Below are 23,508 nucleotides of genomic sequence, written 5' to 3' on the forward strand. Positions count from 1 at the left end.
ACCCATCCCTCACCTCCCCTACCCCACCCATAACCCGCAGCTTACCTAATGCAGCAAGCAGCAAGGGGAGGGGCGGGGTGGGCTCTCCTGCTCTCACACTCTCTCAGGACCAGTTCACGGAAGCCCCCACCAACAGGGTCAGCTCTACTGTGCTGCCCAGGCTAGGCGCAAGGCCAGCTCTCTTACTCTCATAACCTCTGGCTGGCTCTCCAAACTGCCACAGGCCATGAGAGGTGAAAGTGGGGCATCTTTCCCACCACATGGCAGATGGGGGGGGCGGGCAACTCTCCCACTCTCATGGCCCCAGGGCTGGCTTGCTTGTGCTTCTGGCAACAGGGTCAACACTTATATCTTGAGACAACAAATAACTGTGTAATTGAAACTAAAGCCCACTCAATTGGAGAGAACTCATTCCTGGTATTATAAACCTAGCCAAGAAACCATGGTCATGATTTGAATAAGATGTTGCCCACATCCTCAGGTATTTGAATACTTGGTTTTATGGTTCAGGGAGGCTTAGGAGATGTGGTCTTGCTGGAGGAAGTACATCACCAGGGATAGGCTCTGAGGTTTCAAAAGCCATTTGCTTTTTTCAGTTCATCTTTCTTATTTTGAGGGCGCATTTTTTTTTGTCTTATTTGTCTTTTGCCTGAAGATTTTGGTGTTCAATTTTGTGTTTTGGTTTTTTTTCTGTGAGTTTCTCTTTTTTATTTATTTATTTTTTGTTTGGTTTTGGTTTTTCAAGACAGGGTTTCTCTGTGTAACAGCCCTAGCTGTCCTGGAACTTGCTCTGTAAACCAGGCTGGCCTCGAACTCACGGAGATCTGCCTGCTTCTGTCTCCCAAGTGCTGAAATTAAAGACATGCGCCACCACCACCTGGCTGTTTATTTCTTTTCTTTTTAAAAGACAGGGCATGGATTTGGGTGGGTAGAGGATGGTATTTGGAATAGGAGAGAAAATATGATCAGAATATATTATATGAATTTTTCAATAAAAAGGCAAAAAATAAAAAAGATGTGAACTCTCAACTTGTTGCTCAAACACTGTGCTTGCTCACACACTTCCTTCCATGATTCTGATGGACTCTCATCCCTCTGGAACTGTAAGTACCAAACAAACCCTTCCTTCTCTAAGTTGCTGTAGCCATGGTATTTTATCACAGCAATAGAAAAGTAACTAATGCAAGTCATAAAGGGGAACTTAGTACTACCATATTACTAAAGGAATAAAAGTTTCCAACTGAATTCTAAATACCCATCCTTCTGACCTAAGAGAAGTGCAACTCTCAGATCTCACTGAAGAAGATTCTTTTCCCCCCAGCAGATGGAGACTATTAGAGAGATCTATAACTGGTTTTTAAAAAAAGGCAAGAAAAAGGTGACTGTGGGGTACCTAGCCCTAAATGGGACATCTCTATCACAAGTCTACACCTAAGTCTCAGGGAAAATTGTCATAGAGTGGGTAGAGAGACTGTAAAAACCTAAGGACTGGGATGACAGCCATAAGATAGTTTTTTTTTCTGGACAGGGAAGAGATAGAGTTCACATGAACATTCAACAACATGGTTATCTGTATAAGACCTATAAAAACAACACCCATTTACACATCAACACAGATAAAGCCCCCAAGCACCCATCCCCTAGATGATGAGCTACAGGCAGTCAATGGCTGCTAAGGGAGGAAAAACCAGTTTTATTTCTTTATTTCATACAGAAGACCCACAATCCTAAGGGTTCAGATCCAAAAACATGCAAGTTCCAATGTAAGTTGGAATCAGTTTTATACATACATACATAACATAACATACATACACACACACCACACACATAACTAAAAGGTCCTGAATTTGAAAGGGTGTGGTGTGGACACAGGAAGAGTTGGGAGGCAGAAGAGTGTGGAAAGGATGGAAATATAATATACTCATGTATGAAACCTTCAAATAATAACAAAACCAAATTTATTTTAAAAAGGGATACATAAAGTTGGGAAGAAAAAGTGGGGAATGGGAAGGAACCAAAGGGGAAAAAGGGAAAGCTAGATTTGATGGAAACAAACATGTTTGTATGAATTCTCAAACTAAAAAACAAAATAAGAAAATCTAATAGAAAAAAATCATTTTAATTAAACAGAGGATTAATATTGGAGTACTGGCAATCTCAACTAAAGAAATTTGTGATAAAAAGTCCATAATAAAACTGACCTTGGCCTGAACCAGCTACCTAGGCCGGAATGGGCCTGAGAAAGCAAGCTCCATGGGAGTGGGAGTGGATCCAGTCCAGGGACATTGGCAGACCAGGACTGAGCCAGCAACCTGGGCCAAAGCAGACCTGAGACAGCAAAATCCAAGGAAACAGGTACAAGGGAGCAACTGCTGAGTGAGTGCATGAATTGGGACCTCAGATGGAATAGGCCTGAGCCAGGACCTCTGTGGGTCTGGGTGTTGTTCTGTGACATCAAAGAGAATAGGCAGGAACCAGAAACCTTTGCAGGTCTAAGCATGAGTCTGGGACCTCTAAGAGAGTAAGCCTGAGCCAGGTCCTCTGCAAGTATGGGCATACCCAAGCCTGGGAACTCTGAGGGAGTAGACTGGAGCCAGAGTTCTTTAAAGTACCAAGCCCAAGCCAGTGACCTCTGCAGGAACAGATCCAGACCAGGGGCATTTACAGAAACAGGTCTGAGCTGACAACCTAGCTAGAGCAGGCCTGAGACAGCAAACTCCAAGGGAGTGGAGCAAAACCTGGGAGTGCTGAGCGACTTCCAGGAACACAAAGTGACCAATGAGGTGACTGGCTGGAACCATGGCACTGACTATATCACAAGGAACAACCATCTGAGCCTTGGATTCACTGGCACCTAGAAGATTAATCAACAGAATGACAGCCAGCCCTAAGCACACCTATTAGAGGAAAGGATGAGCAGAAGGGTAAGAACACACACAGCACCAAACAGCAACATGACACCAGTAAAACCTAAAGACCCTACAGCAGCAAGACTTGAACAAACAAATATAGAAGAAGCAGAAGAAAATGACTGAAAAAGTAACTTCAGGAGAATGTTTGAAACTCTTAAAGAGGAAATGAGAAATTTCTCAAAGAAATAGAGGAAAAGACAAACAAAAAATTGAAAGACATCAGCAAATCCCTTAAAAAAAACCAAGAAAAAGCAATCAAACATATGAAAGAAACTATTCAAGACTTGAAAACTTAAATAGATACAATAAAAAAAAACAGAAGCTGGGGGAAATTATAGAAACAAAAATCATGAGAAAATGATCAGGAACCACAAATGCAAGCATGAACAGCAGAATACAAGAGATGGAAGAGAGAATCTCAAGCGCTAAAGATACAATAGAGGAAATAGACTTATCAGTCAAAGAAAACATTAACTCTAACAAAAGCTTAACCCAAAATATCCGGGAAATATGGGACACCATGAAAAGGCCAAACCTAAGAATAATAGATATAAAAGAAGGAGAAGTTCAACTCAAAAGCACAGAAAATATATTTGACAAAATCATACAAGAAAACTTTGCCAACCTAAAGAAAGATATGCCTATGAAGATACAAGCTTACAGAATACCAAATAGACTGGATCAAATAAAAAAAAGGCTCCTCGCCACATAATAATCAAAACACTAAACATACAGAGTAAAAAAAGAATATTAAGAGCTACAAAGGAAAAAGGCCAAGGAACATACGAAGGCAGACCTATCAGAATTACACCTGACTGAGCCATCCGCTCCTCCAGACGGGGTGATTGTTTGAGTCAGTACCATGAGCCATAATACCCAAGCCTTCATGAGCACCAATGCCGGACTTCCCCCAAGCTATGAGACAATCAAAGAGGAGTATGGGGTGACTGAGCTGGGGGAACCCCACAACTCAGCTGTGGTGAGAACCACCGTGATCAACATGCCCAGAGAGGTCTCTGTGCCTGACCATGTGGTCTGGTCCCTGTTCAATGCACTCTTCTTGAACGTCTGTTGCCTGGGTTTCATTGCCTATGCCTACTCTGTGAAGCCTTTTCACAGAGAATGCCGCAATCTGGATTCTAGTCCTGCCCCGCGCGCCACAGTCCACAGCTGCCCGTCCAGTGACCCTTCCTTTACCCTACATGTACGCAAATGTTACCTTCCTGCATCTGTCCACAGTGGATTCAATAAAGTGCACATGACGACAAAAAAAAAAGAATTACACCTGGCTTTTCATTGGAGACAATGAAAACCAGAAGGTCATGGTCAAGCTTTATGCAGAAATTAAGGGACCACAGATACCAGCCCAGACTACTATACCTAGCAAAATTTTTGATCACCATAGAAGGACAAGACAAGATATTCCATGACAAAACCAGATTTAACCAATACCTAGCCACAAACCCAGCCCTACACAAAATAAAATAAGGAAAACTCCAACACAAGGAAGTTGGCTACATCAACAAAACACAGACAATTGATGATCTCACCACAGCAAATCCCAAAGAAGGGAAAAACGCACAAATTAACATCACCAACAATGAAAACTAAATTAACAGGAAACAGCAATCACTGGCCATTAATATCCCTTAATATAAGTGGACTCAACTCACCTATAAAAAGACACAGGCTAACAGATTGTATATGAAAACAGAATCCACCTGTAAGAATGGCCAAGATCAAAAATACTGATAACAACTTATGCTGGAGAGGTTGTGGGGTAAAGGGAACACTTCTGCATCGCTGGGGAGAATGCAAGCTGGTACAACCCCTTTGGATGTCAGTGTGGCGATTTCTCAGAAAATTAGGAAACAACCTTCCTTAAGACCCAGTAATAACACTTTTGGGTATATATCCAAAGGACGCTCAATCATGCCACAAGGGCATGTGCTCAACAATATTCATAGCAGTGTTGTTTGTAATAGCCAGAACCTGGAAACAACCTAAGTGCTCCTCGACCAAAGAATGGATAAGGAAAATGTGGTACATTTACACAATGGAGTACTACACAGCAGAAAAAAAAAATAATGACATCTTGAAATTTGCAGGCAAATAGATAGAGCTAGAAAACACTATTTTGAGTGAGGTAACCAGACCCAGAAAGACAATTATCACATGTACTCACTCATAGGTGGTTTTTAAACATAAAGCAAAGAAAGCCAGCCTACAAACCACAATCTCAGAGAACCTAGACAACAATGAGGACCCTAAGGGAGACATACATAGATCTAATCTACATGGGAAGTAGAAAAAGACAAGATCTCCTGAGTAAATTGGGAGCATGGGGACCTTGTGGGCAGGTTGAAGGGGAAGGGAGAAGCAGGGAGGGGAGCAGAGGAAAAAATATAGAACTCAATAAAAATCAATTAAAAAAAGACTGACCTTATCAGGAAATGCTGGACTATTATTTAACAAAGAGTAACTTTCAGGAAAAGTAAGAGCTTTTCAGTAACGAATTGCCCCTTCCTCCTCCATTTTCTCCTCCTTTTCCTCAAGACAGGGTCTTCTATGTTGCTCATGCTGACTTAAACTCCCTGTGTAACTGAGACTGGTCTCAACCTTGTAATCTCCTTGCAGGGATGAACATTAAAGGGACTTACAAATATATGTAGTGACTTTTTATAGTCAACTTCTCTTAGTTTGAATTTCAGCTGAGCTAAAGTTGACTCCTTCACTATATAACTTGGTGGAAATATAGAACAACTTAGGGTCCATGAATGCAAATAAATAGCACAGAAAAAAATGAGCATATGGAAAGGGATACATTATTTTAGAGAAAACTGCTTTTAAATAATCTTGTTCATAAATGGTGTTTAGGCAGGTATTATTAATCCAAAGCTATAGGAAATTTAGAACAGAGCAAAAATTGTCCTGTCAAGATTTTTAAGACTCTTAAGAGATGAGGAAAATAAAGCTTAGAGAATTTAAGTCACCATTGTGAAAAGTAAGGCAAAGTGAAACAATTCATTTATTTTGATTTGTATCATCGAGTTAGGTACTAAAATTTTTCAACAAGTGAAATTTAGAACATCTTTTCCTATTTCTGTGAAAAATGTCACTGGAATTTTGATGATTATACTGAATCTATAGATCAGTTTGATACTATAGACATGTTCATAATATTAATTCTGTCAATCAATGAGCATGGTAGTTCTTACTATTTTTCTAGAATCTTCTTCAGGGTTTTAAAATTTCCATTGTAGAGGCATTTTCCTTGCTTGATCGGGTTTATTTTGGGTTTTTTGAGGGTATGGTGAACAGGCTTGTTTTTAGTATAATTTTTTATTATATTCAGTGCAAACTTGAACCTGAAAAGAAACCACTGGATGTTCTGTATTATTATATGTATTTTAAAGCAATAAAAGTATACTTTAATGTTCTGCAATTTATTACCAATTCACACAAAATCCTCCTCCCTTACCTACTTCCAAGTAAGAATTAACAAGTGAGGTTTGAGAATATGCCACAGGTATGACTTACAAAGTACTATAAGTCAAAAAACCGTAAAAGACACTGATATTCAGACATTTAAATACAGAGTGGCAATTATGTGCCTGATGCTAAGCTAGGTCCCAGGGATACAAAAACAAATACAAATACTCCCAGCCATCAGCGAACTTTTACAGTACACCAGCTATTAAAGTTTAGATCTGAATTTCCTGACTCCCTACCCCTTAAAAAACAATTTTATTGCTGATAATTTCAAAGACGTCCCAATGTTAATAGCCAGGCTATGCTTACCTCCCATATGCCTACCGCCCAGCTTCAATATCTCATCCATCTTATCCCACTGTAAATCTGCAACTACTTCTTCCATATTATTTTGAAGACTTTTCCAGATCATCATCACACCCATACATATTTCAAGGATGCATCTGTATAACCACATGACCATTATCATGCTGCCTAGAAGTTAGTGTCAAAAAAGTCATGCAAAGTTCTAAATGCCTCATATTCTTTAGATTGAGTTCTCTCCGATTTTATTAATAAAACCTGTGAAGAGAAGGTGAAATTAAGGACCATTTGAGGGGTAATATGGAAACATAACACAGTAGAAGCTTGATAAAATATATACGTGTATGAAGTTCATCTAAATGAAATCACTAAATAATGAGCGAGAAAGAGTGTCATCTCTTGTCACCAAATAAAGCTTCTAGTGCTGGTACTGGATTACATCCAACTGAGTTGTTTGTCAAAGATGAGAATCCCTAAATAACCCAGGCTGTTACCAGGACTATATTTTGTTCTCCACAAACTGATGGCAAGGCCCCATTGCTAAAGAAAACACCTACACAACTCATTGAATATGGAAAGGTTGAGATGGAGCCTATGTTGTAGTGTCATGGGTATATAGGAGGGTACTCTGAAAGCCACAAAAGGAGAAACATAAACACCAGCCCAGACACAAACCCTGTGATCTACAATAGTGTTCTGCCTGCAAGGTATGTTAGTGGAATGGTGGTACAAAGTGTGTGGGAGTAACAAACCAATGTCCGATTTGACTGAAGGTCCACTCCACGAGATGGAACCCATACCCGACCCTGCTTGGGAGACCGTGAACCTGAGACTAGATAGTTCAGGAACCTAGGGGAAAACCAAATACTACTTTTATTAAAACAACAATGACAAAATGACTCCTAATGATATTCTGCTACACTCATAATGCCTTATCAGTCATCATTAGAGAAGCTTCCTCCTGCAGCAGATGGGGACAAATACACAGACTCACAGCCAGATCATTATGCAGAAAGTGAGACCTTGGAACACTCAGCCCTAAAAGGGATGTCTCTAGGGGAGGAAGTGGAAACTTAGACTTGTATTATTTATAAAATAATAATAATAATAAAGGGATGTCTCTACCAAATGCCTCCCTTCATGGCTCAGAAAACCATGTGGAAGAGGAGGCAGGAAGAATGTAAGAGCCAGAGGGAATGGAGGATACCAAGAAAACAAGGCCCTCTAAATCAACAGGATTGATGCACACATTAACTCAGAGAGTCTAAGGCAGCATACACAGGGCCTGCACAGGTCTGTATCAGTTCCTCCAAGTATTTATTATGGCTTCCAGTTTAGTATTTTTATGGGAGTTTTGAATGTACAAATGAGTAGGTCTCTGTTTCTTGTGCCGTCTCTTAGGTTCTTTTCCTTCTGTTTCTTTGTTTTGTTCAATTCCCATGTATTAATTTTTTGTTCTCTCTTTTATTTTATTATTAAAGAAAATAAGTCAGATTATGGGGTCTGTAGGTGAGGCTTTGGTTTTTTCATAAAAGAGCTCTGGACAGAAGAGTAACAATAACTCCCATAATTTAACAGGATCACTCCAGATCCTAAGTAGAGTTAAAATAAAGAGGCTCTTGCAAAAATATATAAATAAATAAAATACAAAAAAAAAACTGGGTGAGGGAAGGTGGCAGAGATCAGGGTAGCAATAATGAGGACTAGAAGAAGTAGTCAGATTCTGGGTCATTTGAAAAGCACAATCTGCTGATGAATTGAAGAGATGTTAAGTAGTCCAGCTACTTCGGATATAGAAAACTAGATCTACCCTATGGATATTTGTCTGGAAGACTCCAAGTCAACATATTACAGAGACACTTGTGCATTGATGTTTATTACAACACTGTTCATAGCTAAGTAATAGAGTCAAACTACGTCTCTAATAACAGAGTAACAAATAAGAAAGGGTGTGTATTACACAAGGGATTTTTTTCAACATAAAGAAGAATGAAGCTATGTTATTATCAAGGAAATAAATGAAACTGGACATAAGTTTGGCCCACCTCAGAAAGACAAATATTAATATGTTTTCTCTCATTTGTGGTTCCTAGATTTTATTTAGTCACATAAAACCACGAATATGCCTATAAAACAACATTAGATGTGAATAAATGAAGGGGAATAAATGAAGCAAATGAAAGAGGAGAGGGAGAAAAAGAAACAGGGAAATGGGGGGATATGTTTACCACAAAGCATATCTGTAAAAAATTAAATTGATAAATAAGATTAAAAAGAAAAAAGAGAATTCTACAGTGTACGGCTGGGTAAATTGTCTGTTATGACATAACAATTTACAATTCTAATGCTATCTCAGTGTTTGATATACTAACACCAGTCACAAACACTAAAAGCAGAACATGCTGTAGATATAGTCTTGAACTCTTGTCTAGGTAGAGAATTTCTGAAAGTTATATTTAAGAACCTGAACAGTCTTCTCTCATCAGAAGGTAGTGAATTTTACGAATGAAAAATCGGTGACAAAATCTTTCCATGAATTGCTAAGTTCTTGATATCTTACACCATGGAAACTGTGAGGAGAAATGTGTTTCTATAGTCCTAGCTGAAATAATCGAGAACCAGAGTCAATAGCCCATGTAGGTACTATGTTCTATGAGAATGCAGATGATATATATATGAATCTATACTTAGGAAGCGTGGAAACATGAGGATTTGGGTCAACAAGTGAAATACTTCAGAGTGCACCATTTAAGAAGGTACTCCACTTACTCTCAGAATACTGTAAGTAGCAAGCCTATGCCTGTAAGACCCTGAATAGGTGCTTCAAGTTTTGAGCCCCAGTTACTTTATTGTCTTACCCTTGTTCTTCATCCGAGCTTTTCAAGTATGACATTTAAACTTTGACAATATCATACATGTGAATTCTGTTTTATGGGCAGTTTTACCCACCATTTACCCACCATTTCTCTCTCTCTCCCTCTCTCTCTCTCTCTCTCTCTCTCTCTCTCTCTCTCTCCTTCTCTTTCTCTCTCTCTCACACACACAAATGCCCACACACAAACACACACACACACAACCCTCCTCAATGAAACCTTTCTTCTTCCCAACAAGTCCCCCACTTCAATTCTGGTGTCTTTTTTTCTGACCCACTGAGTTTAACTGTAGTCGCCTGCATGAGCATGAGTGTGTATGGAGTTTTTACTGGAACATAGGCAATGTATCAATGGTTTTATCACTGAAGAAATTACATGACCATATCTAACAACTACTGGATTACCTGCTCACAGTCCTTAACTGAGGGGTGGAAGCCTTACAATCCTCTCTGTCATGTATGATGAAACAGTGAGAGGTCTAATCTTGTACAGTTAACAACAGAGTTCATATATGTAATAGCTGTGTCTAGAACACATTGTTTTGTAGGATCCCTTCCCAAACTCTGACTCTTACATTCCTTTCATTCTCTTCTGCAATGTTCCCTGAATCTCGAAGGGGATAATCATATGATTCACTTAGGACCTAGTACTCTACAGTCACGTATTCTCTGCACTTTGACCAGTTGAGTTTCTATGTTACCTTACATCCACTGTGAAAAAACTCTCTTATGATAAAGACTGAGAACAACATATAGACGTGGATATTAACAAGGCTGTTTGATACCATATCCACTTTAGCAAAACAACAGTAGTTGGTTTTCTCCTAGAGCCTATGACCTCCTCAGCCACAGGCTCTTGACCAGGTTGCTAATATAAGGTATGAGTTTCCATCTGTGGTGTGAGCCTCAAATTCAATCAGAAAACACTTTGTTACCCCCATAAGAGCCATGCCACTATTGTACCAGTAAGTGTATCTTGTCAGGCAGGTCATTGTCATAGTTCATAGGGTCCACAGTTAGATAGGACTGCTAACGACTTTCCCAGCAGCTTGCTACCCAACATGGAGGAAAATTCCAGCTTATTCCACTTGAATTCTGGTGTCTTTAGTAATAGGGTCTTATGATATAATTCTGATGGGCAAACAAGGATGTTGTTTTAGTGGCATCTGTAGCCTCCTTTACCAACAGCTCATAGGAGGGTATCCCAGACCTGGTACTGGAGTTCTTATTTAGTAACCTTTGGCTTCTGGAAGGAGCATTATCCACCCATGCAAGAGGACTCTAATCTTTTTAATTTACTTACAAAATGGTAGGTTTGCACAGGGCTTTCTCATCTATCCTTAGTTTTAGTTAACTCTTCCCATCTTGTTTCCCCCATTTCCTGATATCTGCTACAATTTAAATCTTTCCACCCCAAGTTTTCCCCTTCTCCACTTTCATATCAAATGTTCTTCTAGCCTCCTTCCTTAAGGTTTCTTTTTCCACTCCACATTTAATGATCTCTTTCTAGCTTCCTGACCTCCATGACACTCCAACTTAAACATATCAGTCAAAGAATTCTAAGCTAAGGCTTGCATATGAGAGAGAACATGTGCTTATCTATTTGGGTCTGGATATCCTCACACAGTATAATTCTTTTCAGTTCCAATTTCCTGAAATTTCATATTAATTTGAATAAAATTACATTGTATATATGTACTACAACTTCATTATCAGTTCACTGATTGATGGACATCTAGGCTCCTTCCATTTCCTGGTATTGAGAATAATTTCATTTTCTGACCACTCTCTTACCTATCTATGCATCCTCTTTATTACTCTGATTCCAGCAATCCTGCAGTAAAACCTCCAACTCATTGATGCTTCCAACTTTTCCTTGTATCTCATTCCCTTAATGTCTTCTGATACACCCACTTAAAATTCTAGAAGTATTCACTATAATTACTCCAATTTTACTGATAGTTTTCATTCATTAAATTTATTTTACAAAAACTAAAGTCTTGTTAAGCCAAACTTTGCATTGACTTTTGTTCTTTCATTCATTCAGCAGAATCCAGAAGTTGTTTAAAATTACACAACCATTTGCTTTTTTCTTTCTTTTCTTTTTTCTTTTTTTTGGTTTTTCAAGACAGGGTTTCTCTGTGTAACTGCTGTGGCTGTCCTGGAACTCGCTCTGTAAACCAGGCTGGCCTCAAACTCATAGAGATCTGCTTGCCTCTGTCTCTTGAATGCTGGGATTAAAGGCGTGCGCCACCACCATCCAGCTATTTGCTTTATTTCTGAGCATCATCAACTGAGTCTTAATCCTATTAGCAAGCACTTGACACTTCTTTTTTTTTTCTTTTACGAGACAGGGTTTCTCTGTGGCTTTGGAGCCTGTCCTGGAACTAGCTCTGTAGACCAGGCTGGTCTCGAACTCACAGAGATCCGCCTGCCTCTGCCTCCCGAGTGCTGGGATTAAAGGCATGCGCCACAACCGCCCGGCACTTGACACTTCTTTAATCAATTTTGACACTTCTTTAATCATTCATTTCCTGCTTTTATGAATAATTAATTCATACCTTATCCTGTCTTCTCAAATCTCCTATACATATCTCCCAATGCCATTATTTGACAGCAAGTTTAAGAGAAATGAAAAAATAATCTATCAAAAAGAGAGTAAAAAGAGCAACTGATAAGGTAAGAATAAAACAAGAAGTACTAGAAACCAATTGTGTTTCAAAGAATGGTTAACTGTTTTGACTACAGCTAATAGGTAAAATATGATAAGAACTAAGATTTAACCATTGCAATATACTAGACAGAGGTCACCAGTGACCTCAACAAAAGCTGACTTTCTGACAAAAGCTTGACAGAACAAAAACTCAGGAGATATGGAGGAATAATAAGTATAGACAACATTTCAGAGGAGTTTTGTTACCAAAGAAAGAAAATAAGCTGGGCAGTATTTGATAAGAAAATGGTTAAGATAGTTTTTTTTTGTTTTAATTTTCTGTTCATTTGAATAGGACAAGAGTATATTTATAATCTATGAGAATAACTCAGTAAAAGGGAATGCAAAGGCAACAATAGGTGATTTCAGAAGCAAGTGCTTAAGTTGAGAGACTGCCTTTAGGCAGGAATGTGAATAGTTCACCCACAACAACGGTTGAGAAGGTAGAATATAAGATGCCTGGCATGTGCTGTAGCATGACTTCTAGTTATTCTTAATAATTAGAACCCAGAGTCAGATATAGGGGTGAATGCTGAAGATCAGTGAAGCAGAGAGGCCAGCCACTAAACAGTTCTTTTACCTCTACCAATGCTCTAACCAAAGAGGTGATCCTATCCTCAGAATGCATCTCCAGACTCCATCTGTCTCCACCAAACCTCAGACTGCAACTTTCTCCACTGAACTGCAGGTTGCACTGAGCTCCTGTCTCCTTCCCACCTTATATTCCTCTCTCCACCCAGCCATATCATTCCTATCTCCACCTCCCTAGTACTGGAATTCGAGGCATGGGATCCCAAGTGCTGGGATCGCCTTTGTGTGAGCTCTGTTTCTCTTTTAGGCAGATACAATCTTGTGTAGCCCAAGGTGGCCTTGAACTAACAGAGATCCCTCTGCCTCTGTCTTCCAAATACTGGGATTAAAGGTGTGTGCCACCACTCCCTGGCCTCTTGTGGCTTAACTCTGCACTCTGATCTTCAGGCAAGCTTTATTTGTTAAAACATAAACAAAAATATCACTACAATGTGCAGAGAGGTCGTAGTATGAATCTATGGAGGTTCTCTTCCAGGGTTCCTTGGATTTTACAAACTAGAATATGCATGCTATATCACTTTGGAGGGTATTTTACGAGTGACTAGTATTGTGGTTTGAATGTAAAATGTCTCCCATAGGCTCATATACTTGAATACTTAGTTTCCAGTTGGTGGTTATAGTGGTTTGAATAGAGATGGCTCCGTGTTTAAGAACAATCACTGCTCTTGTAGTGGACCCAAATTAAGTTACCAGCACCCACATGGTGGCTCAAAGCTTGCCTGTAACTTCAGTTCTAGGAGCAACCAATTCCATTTTCTGGCCTTCACAGGCTCCTGTGTGGTGTATATGAACTCATGCATACGTGCGTGCGCGCGCACACACACACACACACACACACACACACTAAATATATTAAAATTCTACATTTAACATAAAAAACAGACAAGTAGTAGAGAATTGTAGAAATTAAGTTCCAAGCATAAATTTGGTTTTCATCTAAGCAAAAGAATCAGAAACAGAAGTAGTTTAAGTAAGACCAAGAGTCGTAGCTTAGGGTGCCAAAGAGATGGATCAGCAGTTAAGAGCATTTGGCTGTTCTTCCAGAGGACCTGGTTCAATTCTCAGCGCACATATGACAGTTCTCAGCCATCTGCAGCTCCAGTACCTAGAGCACCAGACACATAGGTAGTATATGTATATACACGCAGGCAAAATATTCATTATACAGAAAATAAAAAATTAAATCTTTTTAAAGAGTCATAGTTTATAAATCACATTTTCAATCATCTTAGTTAATTTTTACAAAAGTCTTTGAAGCAATACCTTTATTTGCTAATGGTGGTATTAAGATTTATTTTAAGTTAGGCATTTATTAAAAGGCGGGTCCAATATTCCATTCAGGCCAAGAGTTCCAAAGCTGGTATGGCATCTTTTCTCATTCTGTATCTCATTAAGACCAAAGTTTTGCAAATAAAAATAGATATATTATTAAACAAAAATTAATATTTTATTGTTATAAAAGACACAGGTTAGTCATAGCAGTAGCAAACGTCTTTAAGCCCAGTACTTGGGAGACACAGACAGGTAGATCTCTAAGTTCAAAGCCAGCCTAGTCTACCTACATACTAAGCTCTAGGCCAGCCAGAGTTGTATCGTGAGAACATCCCTCCCAAGGAAGAAAGAAAGATCACAAGTGTTTAAACTATATTCATTTAAATTGATGATAGATATAAATTTCTAAGTAGATACATATTTATTTGCATGTCATGATATACCCCCACCCTAGCTTTTCATAGAGCTGAGGATACAAACAGGGCTTAGTGCATGCTAGGCAAATGCTCTACCATAAGCGACATTCTCTGCCCCTGAAACAACATTTTTAAAATCTGAAGTTTCTTTGATTTTTAAATATCTTTCCTATCATTATCATCATATTCATCATCATTATCATCATAGCCACTATTTGTGTGTGTGTGTGTGTGTGTGTGTGTGTGTGTGTGTAGGAAACATGTGGAGGTTAGAGAACAACTTTGTGAAGTTGGTTCTCTCCTTCCACCTTTATGTGGGTTCAGGGGATTGAACTCAGATCACCAGGCTTCTGACAAGTGTCTTTACCCACTGAGCCATCTCACTGATCCTAGGGGTTCTTTTAAAATTAGTGTTTGATGTGTTTATTTTTGTTTGTTTTAAACACAAATCTGTTGCCTCAAAATAAGATAAATAAGATAAAAACAAGACTATTATATAAGAATCTTGGTATGAAAATATGAGACAAAACAGTAAAAGAAGAACTCTCCTATGCTAAGCTGATGGTGATGCATTCTTTTTCAAAAAGAAAAAGAGTATAATAGTGGATAAATATGAATTACCTCTAGAGCAAACAGTATAGCCAAACTTAGGATTTTGGTAGGTGAAACTTCACTTTCAAATAGACCATCATCATCCAGTTCTTCATCTGTTAATAATTTCTCTAAAGTATGGACCACCTGTAAAGCTGAAATAAACAATAAGAATGTGAGATATTTTCATCAAGGGTAATACTTACTTATGGTTAATTATATCATAATGGATTTTGAATCACCTTAAGATAGTCATATTTTTAGAAATATAAAATTATTAAGTCATATGCATTAATAAGCCATCAAGAAGGACTTGAATATTAGAAAAATGCCTAACTGAGCAACTACACTTTTGTAAATTTATCTATACAATTAGCTTCAAAAGCAAATAAATACAAGATGTTCATCTAGTACTATTTGACCTGGATGGAGGGGGGGAGGACCTTGGACTTCCCACAGGGCAGGGAACACTGACTGCTCTTTGGACTGGAGAGGGAGGGGCAGGGGAAGGAGAGAGGAGGAGGGAAATGGGAGGTGGAAATCTTTAAGTAAAAATAAATAAATAAAAAGAATAAAATATGGAACCTAGAGCCTAAATTCCATTACTAATAGATGGACTGGATGCATTGTGGAGCACCAAAATTGGGGGTATTTATAACACTATTAAAATGAAATGAGGTCTTATATCCCATTATTTGTCATAAAGGTAGATAATTATAAGTTAAGTGGATATAAAAGATATTAAGTGACATATAAGTTATACCTAATAATCCAAAAAGGAGACAAAAGATTTCAGAATAAAGAACAATTACCTAGAATAGGATATTTCAAGCTGATAAATGAATCAATTCAATGAAGATATAAACCAAATTGTTTATAGATCCAATGACAAAATTTCATAATATAAGATGCAAAAGTGGGCTAGTGAGATGTGTTAAGACCTTCATCCACAACCCTGATGATCTGATTTTATACCTGGGACCCACATGGTGGAAGGAGAGAACCCAATCATGAGGTCCAGTCAATGGATTTACCTCCAGATCTAAACCTGTTTCCAGACACAAGCTTCACTGATCTATCTGAGACATGCCCAAGGACATAAACAACAAGCTTACCAATCACCCTGCCCCAAATCTTCAAATGAACTGACTGATGAAAGGACTTTCTAGATCAAGCGATTTGGCAACAACCACAGACAGTAATTCCCTCCTTCCTCAAATATGCAGACATCAATGCAAGGCCACAAAGATCAAACACAATCATGGAATACATTACTCCAATAGTAAGTAAGGTAAGAGTCTCTAAAAGAACTGGAGAGTCATACAAACTGCAAACACAGACCTGTCGTCCTAGCATTCTGAATACCAAGGTGTGAGGCTCACGTGTCCATAGGCATTTGAAACCAGCCTGGGTAATAATAAGATATTTAAAAAAAGAAGTGTAGATTTGTAAACTGCCCAACTAATAATGCAAAATAACACATTTCAAAGAAGCTTAATAAACATCAAGGATGCAGAGAAACAGGGCTAGTGAGATGCTTGTTGTTAAACCTGATGACCTGAATTTGATCCCTGGAGCTCACACGGCTGAAGATGAGAACTGACTCCAAGTTTTCCTCTGATTGCCACACATTTTTAAAACAATACATTTCAAAATAGATGTAAGTATCCATTTAGACTCTAAACTTTGGAGGAAGGTGACAACTGTCTAAGCAGATTTAATGCAAGCAAGACTTACCAAGACATTATCAAATAATACAAAAGCAAAGACTGAAGATCTTGAAAGCAGCAGCTGAAAAGAGGCAGCACATAAACGGGTGGGCCAATAGTCTAGCAGTACTGATGTTTCTTGGCAGAAACATTACCAGCCATGAAAAGTTGAGAAGACAGATCCAAAGTACAGATGGAAAAAACTGCTAACTAGGAATACTTGGCAAGGAAATTAAGGGGAATGAAAATTCCCAGATAAACAAACATTAAAGGAACTGAAGGAAAAGTATATTGATTAGCAAGATCAAAACTAAACCATCAAAGTATACAGTTAAATTCAATAATAATAAGTGTGTAACTCATCTATAGCTTTAGAATGAAGGTTAAGGGCTGGAGAGATGGCTCAGAGGTTAAGAGCATTGCCTGCTCTTCCAAAGGTCCTGAGTTCAATTCCCAGCAACCACATGGTGGCTCACAACCATCTGTAATGGGGTCTGGTGCCCTCTTCTGGCCTGCAGGCATACACACAGACAGAATGTTGCATACATAATAAATAAATAAAATAAAATAAAATAGAATGAAGGTTAAAATTAAATTATTAAAAGATATCTATAATAATTTTAAAGAATATTTAATATAAAATATAAGTTGATCAAAAATATAAACTATGGGGAAGCAGGTGGATGGTATGATCAAAGTAAAGTAATTATCAGCTTAAAACAGCCTATTTATTATGTTTTAAATAAGCCTGTGATAATCACAAGAACAAACTATAATTATTACATGACATATAGTAATCAAAGTAGATAACCATAGAATATCACCCGATTACAAAGAAAGACAACATGTAGAAAGAGCAAAAGATATATAAAACAATAAGAATTAGTGGAATGGCAATAAGTCCTTGTGTAAGGATGAAAAAGGAAAGGTGAAGTTTTTTGGCGGGCCCTGCCAAGGAATACCACTAAGCAAAGACACTGTGCACAACAAAGTTAGTGCAAGATGTTTATTGGGAGGAGGACAAAGAATGAAAGGCCATGTTGGAGTGAGGGTGTGAGAGAGGCAGGCAGACAGAGACAGTGAAGAAACGAGAGGAAGAAGCAAGAAAGTAAGCTGTGCCTGACAGGCACTCTTAAGGGGTGCACATGTCACATAGCTTATGGTATGATGACATAACTGCTTTGGTGGCAGAGGCAGGTTGCCACCATGGTGGCAATTAACACTTTGGATATCAATAATTGTCTTGAATGTAAATGACTTAATTCTGTAATCAAAACATACAGAGTGAGTGAATGGATTAAAACCAGGGAAATATTGTATCTATAAGATACTTTTCAAGAAAGCCTTTAAGAACACATAGTTTGAATGTGATGAGATAGAAAAAGACATTCCACATAAATGCATGGCAAAATAGAGCTAGATTATCTGTATTTATACAAGCCAAATTAAATTATCAGCAAAAATTAAAAAAAGACAAAAAGACCATTTCACAGTACTAAAGTATATTTCTTATGGTTGAGATTATAACTACAACACTTCTCCCTTCCTTTTCTTTTTTATTAAAGAATCTAAGGCAATTTACTTGTATGTATTATATACCACTTTGGAGAGTCACTATTTTATACACAGTTATAATATTTCAATTTGAGAGTCTATCATACATTTTCAACAAATTTTACTCTTAATATTATTCCATTTATAATACTTGAATATTTTATACAGAATTATTTTTATTTAAATAATTTTTTTTATTTTAGATTTTTCTTTTTTTTCCATTTTTTTTATTGAGAAAAGGAGAAAAAAAAACAAGTTTCCACCTCCTCCCAGCCTCCCATTTCCCTCCCCCTCCTCCCACCCTTTCCCCCTCCTCCCACCCTTCTCCCCCTCCCCCCACTCCTCTCCCCATCCCTCTCCAGTCCAAAGAGCAGTCAGGGTTCCATGCCCTGTGGTAAGTCCTAGGTCCTCCCCTCTCCATCCATTTCTAGGAAGGTGAACATCCAAACTGGCTAGGTTCCCACAAAGCCAGCACATTATGTAGGTTCAAAACTCCGTGCCATTGTCCTTGGCTTCTCATCAGCCCTCATTGTTCGCCATTTTTTCATTTATTTTACATACCAACCAGTTTCCACTCCCTCCTCTCCTCCCATCCTCTCCCCTTTCCCATCTTCCCCTCCCCATCAACTCCTCCTCCATCTCTGTTCAGAATGGGGCAGACCTCCCATGGGCTTGCACAAAGCATAGCACATCAAGTTGAGGCAGGACCAAGATCCTCCCCTTACATCAAGGCCAGGCCAGGTAATCCAGCATGGGGAACAGGTTACCAAAAGCCAGATATGTGCAAGGGAGAGCTCGTGCTCTCACTGTTAGAAGAATTAACTAAGAGATTAAGCTACATTATTGTCCCACACATGCAGAGGGCCTAGGGCGGTCCCACATAGGCTCTTTGACTGTTGGTCCAGTCTCCACAAGCTCGGGTCAGTTGTTTCTGTGGGTTCTCCCATGATGACCCCCCTCTGATGTGGGATTCCCCTCTGTATGCTGTGAATATGTTTTATTACCATTGGTTAATAAAGAAGCTACTTGGGCCCACGGCAGGGCAGAATAGAGGAAGGCAGGAATTCCAGAGATAGAGGAGAAAAGAAAGCAGAGTCAGGGAGATGCCCAGGAACCTTACCAGTAAACCATGAGCCTCATGGTAAAATAAAAAAATAATAAAAATGGGTTAATTTAAGATGTAAGAGTTAACAAGAAGCCTAAGCTAATAGGCCAAGCAATGTTTTAAATTAGTACAGTTTCTATGTGATTATTTCAGGTCTGGGCCGCTGGGAAACAGACAAGCAATCTCCTACTACACCCCTGGCTGGTATAATCCCTCCTCCCTTTCTTCTGCTAGACTGTCAGAGCTCAGCATAGTACTTGTCTGTGGGTCTCTGCCTCTGCTTCATTTAGTTGCTGGATAGATTATCTGTGATGGCAATTATGGAAGTCAACAATCTGCTTATAGTAGATGGTCAGTTTTCAGGCACCCTTTCCACTATTGCTAGGAGTCTTAATTGGGGTCATCCTTGTGGGTTCTGGGGGTTTCCCTGGCACCAGTTTTTCCTTAACCCCAAAATTCTCCCCCATCAAGAAGTCTCTTTCTTTACTCTCCCCCTCCATCCTTCCTCTATCTGCCTCCTGCACCCAGCCCACCCAATCCACTCTCTCTAGTTCTCATCTCTTCATTCCCCCAACCCCTGCCTCCAGTTTACTGAGGAGATCTTTTCTGCTTCCCTTTCCCAGGGAAACCCATGCATCCCTATTTGGGCCCCCCTTGTTATAAAGCCTTTCTGGGACTGTGGATTATAGGTTGATTATCTTATACGTTACTCTTAATAACCATTTGTGAGTGTGTACATACCATGTTTGTCTTTCTGGGTCTGGGTTACCTCACTCAGAATGGCTTTTTTTCTAGCCCCATTCATTTGCCTGCAAATTTCATGATGTCATTGTTTTCAACAGTTGAGTAGTACTCTATTGCGTAAATGGACCACATTTTCTTTATCCATTCTTCAGTTGAGGGGCATTTAGGTTGTTTCCAGGTTCTGGCTATTAGGAATAATGTTGCTATGAACATAGTTAAGAAAGTGTCCTTGTGGTATGATTGAGCAACCTGTCTAAATTGGTATTGCTGGGTCTTGAGGTAAATTGATTCCCAATTTTCTAAGAAACCACCGTACCAATTTCCAAAGTGGTTGTACAAATTTGCACTCCCACCAACAATGGAGGAGTGTTCTCCTTACTCCACATCTTCTCCAGCATGTGGTGTCAATATGTTTTTTATCTTAGCCATTCTGTTGGGTGTAAGACTAATTCTCAGAGTTGTTTAGATTTGCATTTCCCTGGTGACTAAGGACGTTGAGCAATTCCTTAAATGTCTTTCAGCCATTTGAGATTCTTCTGTTGAGAATTCTCTGTTTAGATCTGCACCCCAATTTTATTTATTTTATTTTTTGTGTTGTTTCTTCTTATTTATTTTTTGTATTTCTTTTCCTCTCATATATTAAATATCAACCACAGTTTACTCTCCCTTCTCTCCTCTCAGTCCCTCTCTGCCATCTTCCCTTTCCCACAGATCCACTTCCCTGTTTCTCTTCAGAAAAGAGCAGGCCTCCAAGGTATATCAACCAAACATGTCATAAAAAGATACAATAAGACTAGGCACAAAATTGCATATCAAGGATGGACAAGGCAACCCAGTAGGAAGAAAAAGATCTCTAAAGCAAGCAAAAGAGTCAGAAACAAACCTGCACCCATTGTTAAGAGCTCCACAAGAATGCCAAGCTACACACATATAACATATACTCAGAGGATCTAAGTCAGACCCATACAAACTCCCTGATTGTCACTTTAGTGTCCATGAGCCCCTATGAGCCCTGCTTAGTTGATTCTTTTTTTAAATTCAAACATTTTTTGCTTTGTAAATAATACCATTCAAAATTTCCACCTCCTCTCCTCCTCCCACTTTCCTCCACTCACCCTCCCACTTCCCCCTCCAGTCCTAAGGCCCTCCCTGGTCCATCCAGGCCTAGGAAGGTGTGCATCCAAATAGACTAGGGTCCCAAAAAGCCAGTACATGCAGTAGAATCAAATCCCAGTGCCTTTATCTATGGCTTCTCAGTCTGCCACCATTGTCATCCACATTTAGAGAGTTCAGTTTGAACCCATACTCATTCAGTCCCAGTCCAGATGGCCTTGGTGAGCTCCCCTTAGATCAGTCACACCGTCTCAGTAGGTGGACAAACCCCTCGCGGTCCTGACTTCCTTGCTCATCTTCTCCCTCTTTCTTCTCTTCAACTGGACCTTGGGAGCTCAGTCCGTGCACCCCAATTTTAATTAGATCATTTGTTATTTTGATGTTTAGCTTCTTGTGTTCTTTATATATTTTGGAGCTCAGCCCTCTGTCATGTGTCTCTACCTTCCTTTTCCTCTCTTCAAACCCTTCCCTATACCTTTCCTTGCTCTCTTTCAAAGACCTCTTTTATTCATTAATTGTTATTGCATGCATATGTATACATGTATTTACACACATATAAATATAGCCTGCACAGAATGTATGTCACTTGTATGTATATTTTCAGAGCTGACCATTTGGTATTGGATAACCAATGAGTGTACTCTTCTCTAGGGAAGACTATTTCTCCTACTCTCAGCATTCCTTAGTTGCCTGTAGTTCTTTGTGTATATGCTTGGGTCAGTCAACATCCTGTCATGGAGAAGGGAAGAAATCTTGGGCTCCACACTTCCTTGAATATTTAAACACATTTACTGGTTAATAGGGAAGGGGAGTATTTTATTCTGTGGTGTGACCACTGATAAGGTGCTCATGCTCCTATAAATAAGCCTTTACCCATGCTTCATGTAAACAACCCTAATGAAATTCATTAGGTCTTCAAAAAAATATGGAGAAGGGGAACTAGTTGAGGAAAAGGAGGGGCATCAGTGGGAGATCAGAAGGACAATAAAGAGTAACAGGAGGTAAATATGAATATGATTGAAATATACCATATCCATATATGAAACATCATAATAAAACTTACTATTCTATATAATCAATATATACTATTTAAATAGAAACATTGAAAAGGGATGGTAAAAATGGCTTAGTGGGTAAAAGTGCTTACTTCACAAGCCTGCTGACCTGAGTTCAATCCCAGAACCCATATGAAGGTGGGAGAGAACCAACTCCATGAAGGTTTTATTTAAAATCCAAATACTGTGACATCATGTACAAATATACACATTCTCACACACATAAATAATTTTTTAGTTTAATAGGTTTTGAAATAACTCTATTCAAAATAAAGTTAAAGGGAAAGGTTTAATAAGGAAACTTTTCACATTTCACTGATAAAAATGCCTCATGAAATTTAAAATTCTTTTTTCCCTTAATATACTATATCAACATGCCTTTAATCCCAGTATTTGGGAGGCATAGGCAAGTGGATCTCTGTGAGTTCATGGCCAGTCTGGTCTACAAAGTGAGTTCTAGGACAGCCAGGGCTACATAATGAGACCCCGTCTTGAAAAACAGTAAGAAATGTGTGTGTGTGTGTGTGTGTGTGTAAAACAAATGTCCAGAAGTCTGTTCCGAAAACAGTAAAGAAAGCCATGAAAAAAATATTAGCCTTGATACAGAGCTAACGCTAACTACTTTTTTATTATTTTTGAGGTATATAACACTTTTTATTATATATTAAATTATCTTTTTTCTAGCATGAATAACAGAATCTCTGGTGCACAGTAACTGTAAATAGTTTAGTGATTAGATTGGTATAGTTTCTGCTCCATCTATTTGCATAAACATCTCAACTTCCTTTATAAATGGCAACTTGTCTACAGTTCAGACTGCTTCAGAATTTGCACAACTACCCAAGGGTAGAAAGGCTGAAAACCTTAAATGAGTACATGTATATACATAACTAATTAAAGATACATATGTGTGTGCTGACACACCAGCTAAGAAACTATGCTTGAGTTAATGGGAGAACACAACACTGATGGGATATGCATCATGTACATACCATTCTATCACTATCACTTTGTGAAGAATAATTCCACTTAAAGATTGGGGTTTTTATTATTGTTTTACAACATT

At 38.7% G+C, this 23,508-nt stretch overlaps 1 protein-coding gene across 1 annotated transcript in view; it reads right to left on the reverse strand.

Moving 5' to 3' along the window:
* Window positions 1-23,508, reverse strand: part of LOC121443313 (testis-expressed protein 11-like) — a gene marked incomplete at its 5' end in the record, with an annotated part of 312,932 nt that overhangs the window by 106,584 nt on the left and 182,840 nt on the right. Inside the window, 1 exon segment of the mRNA XM_041645021.1 lies at window positions 15,193-15,317. Within this exon segment, the coding sequence (XP_041500955.1) occupies window positions 15,193-15,317 (125 nt within the window).

Source organism: Microtus oregoni, unplaced genomic scaffold (assembly GCF_018167655.1).
Source record: "Microtus oregoni isolate MIOR12 unplaced genomic scaffold, Mior012 000104F_ref0000108, whole genome shotgun sequence".
NCBI lineage: Eukaryota > Metazoa > Chordata > Mammalia > Rodentia > Cricetidae > Microtus > Microtus oregoni.